The sequence below is a fragment of the Mandrillus leucophaeus genome, unplaced genomic scaffold (assembly GCF_000951045.1).
Source record: "Mandrillus leucophaeus isolate KB7577 unplaced genomic scaffold, Mleu.le_1.0 Scaffold33, whole genome shotgun sequence".
Lineage (NCBI taxonomy): Eukaryota > Metazoa > Chordata > Mammalia > Primates > Cercopithecidae > Mandrillus > Mandrillus leucophaeus.
The window spans coordinates 2733604-2742585 of NW_012103476.1; the positions used below are offsets into that span (position 1 = coordinate 2733604).

The 8982-nt window shown below is 30.2% G+C and overlaps 1 protein-coding gene across 1 annotated transcript in view; it reads left to right on the forward strand.

Moving 5' to 3' along the window:
* Nucleotides 1-4127, forward strand: part of NCAM2 (neural cell adhesion molecule 2) — a 422844-nt gene extending 418717 nt beyond the window's left edge. The window contains exon 19 of the mRNA XM_011988436.1: nucleotides 3196-4127. Coding sequence (XP_011843826.1) covers nucleotides 3196-3307 — 112 coding nt within the window. The 3' untranslated portion in view covers nucleotides 3308-4127. The remainder of the gene's footprint in view (nucleotides 1-3195) is intronic.
* Nucleotides 4128-8982: the final 4855 nt, after the last annotated feature.

The window sequence follows — 8982 nt, forward strand, 5'->3', positions numbered from 1 at the left end:
TTCACATGGGTATTGGCAAAATGATAACACATTATTATTGTTGTATTACATATTTAAATATTAACTATTTGTAAAAGAATAGTGCTTTTACTTTTTCGATGAAAGTACATATGAATATCTAAAATCAATTTTCTATTGAGACTTTTTTCATGAAAACTTTGTATGAATGTCAGAGAAAGTCTGATAACCCATATATCTATAATTTAATGCAAAAGTATAAAAAGATAAGTATCTTACAGAGTTTAGATTTTCAACAATAGTCTGTCTTTTTAAGATAGTGTTGTTTTCCCTTTCAAAATAAAATAATTATATTTACTGAAATAAAGACATGTCAGGAAATTTGTCATTGCTTTGAATATAAATGTCAGTGAAATATGCGCAAGTCTATTTTAAAAATAAATAATGTTTGTGCAGAGGAGAAAATAATATTAAAGCGTTTATCATTGTAATGTCTATGCAGTAAATGATGCTTGGTTTCCATTCTTGACATTACTTATTTTGCATCTCTAATAGCTCTATTAAAACTATAGTAGGTAACAAAACCTGAAAAGATGAATATATGCCTAGATTCATGCATAGGTCAATTAGAATAATGCAAAGCAAAGACATTATTACGAAGTGTTAATAGTACTATTATATTGGAGGTATGTGATACTAATGAAGCCATGGTGATCAAACACTTCTTTACTGTGCACCAAAATAGCTTTATAATTTTATTATTTTTCAGAATAAATATTTATTTTTATAACACCTAATGTTTCCTTGCAGAGTAAATTGATTTAGGTTTCTCATCCTAAATCACAGATAAAAGGTTTTCACAGATGAAGAAAATGATTTTATTTTCATAAATTCCCTCTATCTGCCCACAAGGGGCTGCAATAATTAATATTTACACAAACACAAAGTACTACTCTACAGAAAAAAAATTTAATATAAATCCTCGGGCCAATTTTAGTGATTGCATTTAGAGATTATTACAATCTAAATTCAAATTAACTGTATTAGATGTGGGTTCTGTATTCTCTACTTTAGAAATAAGAGGTGTACAGGAAAACTAGTTAAGAATATGCTCTTGGACTGGGGTATATTTTGGGAAAAAAGGGTAATTTAATAACTACTCTGTGTCTCCATTATAGAAAATAAATCACCAATATAAAATAATATGATTAACAGTAATCTTAAAAATATTTTACCTAAACATAAGTGGTGAGAAACTCTATACACAGAAACAAGTTATCAGTTTGGTGAAAGCACTTAAGTCATCAAAAACTTAATATATATTTCATGAGTAAGAACTGTATTAAGTATTATGCTGACTTAATATCAGGACTCTAATCAGAACTGTTTTCTCTACATTTTGATGCTTGAGGTGACATATTGCTTTTGTGACTTTGTATTGTCAATATTTTCAGTACTTGTGAATGCTAAAAAGGAATAACTGAGACTGCACTATTTATAACATATAAAATAGCCGCCTGTTCTCATTGGTACAATGTTTTTTTTCATTACCAGCAATGGATATTACTAGTTTTTGCCTATTTCTTACTTTGATTAGTTCTGATAGCTTTGATCTGCAGAATCTGTTTTAACCCTTCTCATTCAAAAATATAAAATAAATTACAAATAAATCCCAGAGGAACTAGCGTTGTAACTTTCACTCCATTATAAAATGGTAAGGCTAAAGTCACAGAGATGGATTGGAATACTTGGAATACTATTTCTTTCCTTCTTTCTTTCTTTCTTTTTTTCTTTTTGAGACGACTTTCACTCTTGTTGCCCAGGCTGGAATGCAATGGCGCTATCTCGGCTCACCTCAACCTCTGCCTCCTGGATTTAAGCTATTCTCCTGCCTCAGCCTCCCGAGTAGCTGGGATTACAGGCGCACACTGCCACACCAAGCTAATTTTGTATTTTTAGTAAAGACGGGATTTCTGCATGTTGGTCAGGCTGGTCTCGAACTCCTGACGTCATGTGATCTGCCCGCCTTGGCCTCCCAAAGTGCTGGAATTACAGGCATGAGCCACAGCGCCCGGCCTGGAATACTATTTCTAACTTAATTTTCTTGATGAGGAAAAAGTATGTTGTTAAGGGAGAAAAACTCATCTCCAAATGTCATGTACACAATGGTAAACAATTGAATTTGCAAGTTTTAGGAAAATCTAGAAAGCACAATTCATTGGCATCGAAGTAAGGTTTGTGAAACTGTCTTGACATGAAGAAATAAAGTTGTTATTGCTTCACAAGTTACAATTGCAAACAACTCAAAATCTGTGTTGCGAAGTGATATAAAAGTGACAAGAAAAACAATAGTGAAAAGAGGCAAAAGAAAACATACACAGTAAATATTAAAAAGTGAGCAAGTCCTAAAATATGTTCATTTGCATTAAGTTTCAAGGCATATAGTTAATTCACTCAGTTTCTGAATTTTATTTTATTTTACTTATTATTATCATTATTATTTGAGATGGAGTCTCGCTCTGTTGCCCATGCTGAATGATCTCAGCGGCATGATCTCAGCTCACTGCCATCTCCATCTCCCAGTTCAAGCGAGTTCCGGCTAATTTTCGTAATTTTAGTAGATACCTGGTTTCACTGTGTTGGCCAGGCTGGTCTTGAACTCCTGACCTCAAGTGATCCACCCACCTCAGCCTCCCAAACTGCTAGAATTACAAGCATGAGCCACCACGCCCAGCCTGGTTTCTGAATTTTATGTAACAGAATATGGCAACAATTATTAATTGTTTTCACTGGAGAAAATGTAGTACTAATAAATCGTATCATTGACATTTAAAAATGTTTTGGCATTTTACCTTCCATAACATGTAATTATATTTTTGATATCAACAACTAGTTACCAAATCTAAACCACCCTATAGTGGACAATTTGCTGCATCTAAATCTACAAATATATTGTTTCATTCATCATTCTGCATTACATTTTTAAAAGGCCAATGTAATTGTTTTTACTCTCTTTTAGAACATTTTAAAATCTATTTTAAATAATTTTAATAAATTTAATTTGTCCTTTCTAATTATTGTAGCATGTTTTCTCTACAAAATAGTAACTTATTTAGCACGTATAAAATATTAGCATATTATTGGAGCGTATTTTATTTACAAAATAGTAACTTAAATGTTAAGGTATATCTCTTTAAATACCTCAGAAAATGAAGCTTATTATTTTTTATCTTCCAGAAAATTGCCTTTAAAGGAAGAAAATGGGAAAGAAGCTCTAAATCCAGAAACTATAGAAATTAAAGTTTCTAATGACATCATTCAATCAAAAGAAGACGACAGCAAAGCATAACAACACTATTACAGGGGCTTGAACAACACTACGAAGAGTATTTGGATTGCAGTGACCCTATGACCAAAACTATTCCATTGACCTTAATTTCTTGGGAAACTTCTAGCTTGGAATAGCTTGTACACATATACATATGATCAAATACTCCTACCCATGGCCCATTTCCTTTTGTTATTGTTGTTGCTGTTGCTGTTGTTGTTAATTTTAAGAATTTCAATATCAAGACCTGACTGGCACCAACACTTTGGGTATTCAATTTGATTATATGACTGAAGTACTGGAATTCATTATATGGCTCAAGTACTCTATTTATTAAGAACTATATTTAATACCACCAACAAATATAGGGGTTAAGGAAAAAGACATGAGCTATATGTGTAAGAAGGCTCTGCATGTGTATGAGTCCTATTCTGGGCAAATAGATTCTTAAGGTGGCTTTCAACTTCAAGATGAAGGCACTTAATAACGGTTACTCATTTTATCAGGGGAATTTCAGGGAACATAGGCTTCAAAGAGCCAGTTTATCTTTAGCAGATATTAAAAATTGAAAACTTTGAAGAACTCATTTCAAGCTATGATTCGGTGCATTTTCAACATTGATTTTTGATAGACTGAAGTGCCAGATCAAAATTGTTACCCATTTGAAAGAATATTAGTTGTATATAAAATTAGATTAGAAAGACTTTCTAAATCTCTATCTCTTTATATATGTCCTATTCATTCACAATGGATTATACACAAAAAATGTATTGCAAGTGAAATAATATTGATTTCTGCCCTCAGCTTCAAATAAAGTAAATTGAAATGGGAACAATATCAATATGGTGTCTTGATATATTTATAAATATGTGATTATCATTTATTTTTAAACAACTTATCAAAAAAAGTCTTTAGTGTTCAAATACTTCAAATCATATCCTCAGATATATTTTTAGCCCATAGTTTTATATAATCTTTGAGAACTAATTTTACCACTGTTACAGGTTCACCATTAAATGTAATTGGCTACTGGAAATTAAAATTTTAAGGTTGACTAAATTAAGAAGAAATTATTTAACATTTTAATGTGCCATAAAAGTGTAAATGATAAACAATTACACTTCCACAATGTGTTCTATTCTGGATGTTCTAGCTAGAAGTCATTTTAAGATTTTGATAAACAATTTTGGTTGAAGAAATTCCTTAAATATACAACACAAACCTTCTGATATCTTTTGTTGGGGTTATACCAGAATAAAATGCTTCTTTACTTCCAAGCTATGCAAGCTCCCAGAGGTAAGAGAGTGACACATGATTTAACTTATATGTAAGGTTTAAAAAAGTATTTATGATTATAAACATACATACCATTTGGGAGCAGGTTTACTAACCTTGAGAGCCAAAGGTTTCCTTAGGCCCTGTAACATTCAGAACCTTTGGTGTTTCAGCTCAAATAGTGACGGGATAGGGAATGTGTTCCAAAAGAATATCGGAGCAATTTTTAGCATTGCAGAAACCTGCTTTGGGCATGTGTCTCTGTAGAGATAACCTGATGATTATTAAATGTAAAATTAAGGCAACTCATGAATATTTTTATTTACAAAGTGCTTGAAACTGTCAGCCAAGGAGAGACGACTAAGTAATTTTATATAATTCCTCACTTTTCTGGCTACAGCAGGACAGAATATGACCATCTTCATTTGAAGGCACCAAATCGTCGCAGTGTCTTTGCCATAAATTGCAGGGTTAAATGCAGGAATCTCTCCTTGCATTCCTGTCTGGCATATTCTGAAGAAAAGAACAGAATTCTTGTGCCTACCTAAGAATTTGAGAAGCGTCTAAAACAAACCAGTTAGGTCATTTTAACTGACTTGATTATCCAACTGGTCTTTGACAGATGTGACTGTTGTTATTTAGTTTATGTTTGTCTGATCATCCAGTTTGCTTTATTTTGCTGTGTTTTATTTTGTCGTTTGTTTTGTTTTGTACCAGCGTACTAAAACTAGTCAAAATACTTGAATTAGTTTGTTTGTGCAAAGTGTACAAGCTTAGTAAAGTGTCCATGAAGCAATAGCCATGAATGATAATTATTTCTAAATAGGGCCACATGGTTTTAAACTAATGATGGTGAAAGAATTAGGATGACTGAGAAAGTCATTTCGCATGTTTACTATTGTTATATTTGTGCTTTACTTCAAGAGTGCAGAAATCATAATAAATAACAAACTATTTTTGTGTTTTCTCAATTTGACATTTCTGTTTCTCTCATTTATTTGGATTTTCCTTGTAAAGAAATTGACATATATTTCATATACATATATATATATAGTCTATATATATATATGATGTTAAATTTCCTGCCACTCATGTGGAGTAATGATCTGAAATTAATAGATAATCTGAAGCTAATTATAGTCAGACTATTTCAAGTGCACTGTTTCAGTTGCCCGAGTGGTCCTTACCTCTTGTCCTTGAAATCCATGCCATGCTGAAGCACGGCAATACTGTGATAAAGTATTTTTTTTAATATTTCAATGGAATGCTCCAAATGATTTATAAGAATTTCAAAATAAAAGATGGCTTGTAGTAAATTGTAAAATATGAGTAGAACTGAAATAACCTGTTTCATTCTTATTCTAGATTAAACATATACATATAACCGTATAAATGTTATTTTTATTGTCTGAGAGTACTCTTAAATATTAGTATAAAGTGTCAAAAGAATTGACTGAATATAAGTACTGTTAAAATAATTTGAACCCTGTGATATTTTAAACCAAGAGGCAAAGATATCACCGAAAACTTGATATTTCTTGATAGGTTAGGTGCAATTAGGCAGTGACAATCTATATTCAACAACATATAAGAGGAAAGAGTAATATCAGAATTTTAACACATATTTTGTTTTCAAAACTGGCACAAATTCATGTGTCAACATATTTTACAATAATTGTCAAAGGAATTTAATTAAGAATTGTATTTTTAAAGATTTATTTATTTTTTTTGTGGGGTAAGACATTGCCATTCTATTGATACTAACATCTAACATTAATGTATTGTTTCTTGTTTTCTTTTATTTTTAATATTAATAACTATAAAAGCATTTTTCAAAGGCTATTAGATCCAGCACACTTCATGTGGATCTTAGTCTTTGAATTAAATATTTATATAAATAGATTTTATTAATCAAATTATTTATTCGTGTGCCAACAATTAATTGTAACTTTATGATCATACCTATGTTTACGCTTCTTATTTTAAATAATTAAGATGTATCTGTGCCTTTTAATTAGCATGACATTCTGCTTTATTAAAAGAAAAAACTACAATTAACGTCATTACTAGTATATTTTGCTTAGATTTGAGATACTCGAATGATGCTGTCTTATTTACAGTCAGTAAATAAGTTCAATTCAAACTATTTACCTTGAATATAAAATCTAGATATAATAAACTATACTGTATAAGTTACTTTAATTCATGTCAAAATAGTTCTTTTTATACACACACGAAATATTCTTAATTTGTTCTGTATTGTTTTTCTAAACAATAAATACATTCTAGATATTATTGAAATTAAATTTTGCCAGTTGTAAGACAAAGACAACAGATAACTTTTGAAAATCAAGCAAATTACTATGGTGTTTCTTGGGTCTTCATTATTTCCATTTATATATATTTTATTTAGAATAATAAATCAACCTTTATTTTTTGGCAATAAGATTATCACAGATGAAAATATGTACAGCTCAAGTGGTAGAAATAATATTTTCCATTAGTTAATTTAGGAAATATTGGAATAGCATATTAGAATTATTTATGAGGTTCACAGTGTTCTTTTTCAGAGAAAATAAGGTAAACATTTGACTTAAATCCCCCATGAAGTTTTTTTTACACTCATATTCATAATCATAATCATATAATGTTCTTATTCAACAAGCTTTGTATCTGGAAATATTTTTAACAATAAGTTTGCTAGCATTATTGATTTATCTTTAGAGAGAAAATATTTGCATCTGTTTATTAACCCTTTGAAGCATTAATACTTAGTCACTCACACTGAAATTGTATATGGATGTATCAACATAAGCTAAAATTAAATTATGGATGTGGCAGAAATGAAAAACTTCATCTTAAAAGGTAAAATTTTCAAGAAAGTATTTTATTCATGGACTTAATAATGTCTTAAGATGAAACAATTATAAGTTCAAATGAGAAATTTATAAAAAGACCCACATATAGTAATCGCTGAACAAACATAATTTTCTTCCAGCTCCCATCCTTCCTTTTTGAAAAATTGAATTTACCCATGTAGATGCAGCTATTTAAAATTATACAAGAATGTTAATAGATGAATTATTTCCTCTCATATAAAGGCAAAGAATTTTATATTATATATAATGCTAAATATTTATTTGATAACACACATAATATTCTTAGAAAAATAGTTTATTACTCACTTTAAGATTTTACCTATAACATAAATATATTATCTGATATTACCTCTTTAAATTTTCATTTTACACAATTTTTGAGATTCTGACTACACACAACATTCAGAATTATTGCTCATGTAAATTTAAATATTGCTACTTAGTTTTTTCTTTTCTGAAATGAAAACATGTATCTTTTGGCATCTGTTTTCAGCCTCCCATGGAAGACAGTAAGCAAAACCATTACTGTTGGAGAATTTCAGATCACAACCCGACATAGGAGATTAGAGAAACAAAGAAATGAGTGGATCTAGAAAGGCAAACTGAGTTGCTGTATTTGGAATAGCTAGAAAGGACCTGACTTTGAGAAGTGCTAGACCAGGGACTAGGACCATTGCTTAGATAAAAATTATGGCCCATTAAACTGATGCAAAGGAGAAAACAGTGTAACACAGAGGACAAAGTTAACAGAGATAGAATCTATGATGTGATTTTGCAAATAGTTTTTTTAGAGAACAACATGCATACTATAAAATAAACAATACTATTAAGAACAAACCTATTTGTTCCAACTCTTAAAGAAATATTCATGGTTTAGCATTTGCCTCTAAACCCTGTTAGAAATATGTGAAGTTAGAAATAAAGGTTTTTTTTTTAAAAAAAAAAAAAAAAACAAACATTTTTGGTATGTGAACTGTATGCTGTGCTCAGTATGTACTGAAACATACTATCTTTTATTTTCTTTAATTTATATATTCCATTCAAATTCTATATGCTTAAGTTAGCTATCACAACGTTTTCTTATTGTTTCAATATGGTATGTCCCAATGAAATGCTGTATATATATGTCTAAACTGTAAAAATTATACTGCAAATGTTGAAGTTTTGTATTTATGAGAGACATTGAAAGTATGGCTTACAGTATATCAAACTTGTCACACTTCACCATTTGTATATTAATAGTAAAGATACTTTTACTTTAATAAAGTGTTGCATTTTATGTTTATTTTGAATAACATTTCTGCAGTGAGCAAGCTTATGGTTTTTCAGAGACTTCTGTGTTAAGAAACTTCCAAACATATATCTAGATATTCTAAAGAAGAGAATGCTTTCTGCTATCTTATCTCTCAATGGGTTACAATCTTTTGGCTTCTACACTGAGCAGAGCTCAGAGAATTAAATGAATAAACAGTTGGTTTAGAGCAGTGGTTCTCAAAATGTGACCCCCTAGAGCAGCATTACCTGGGAACTTGTTTAAAATGT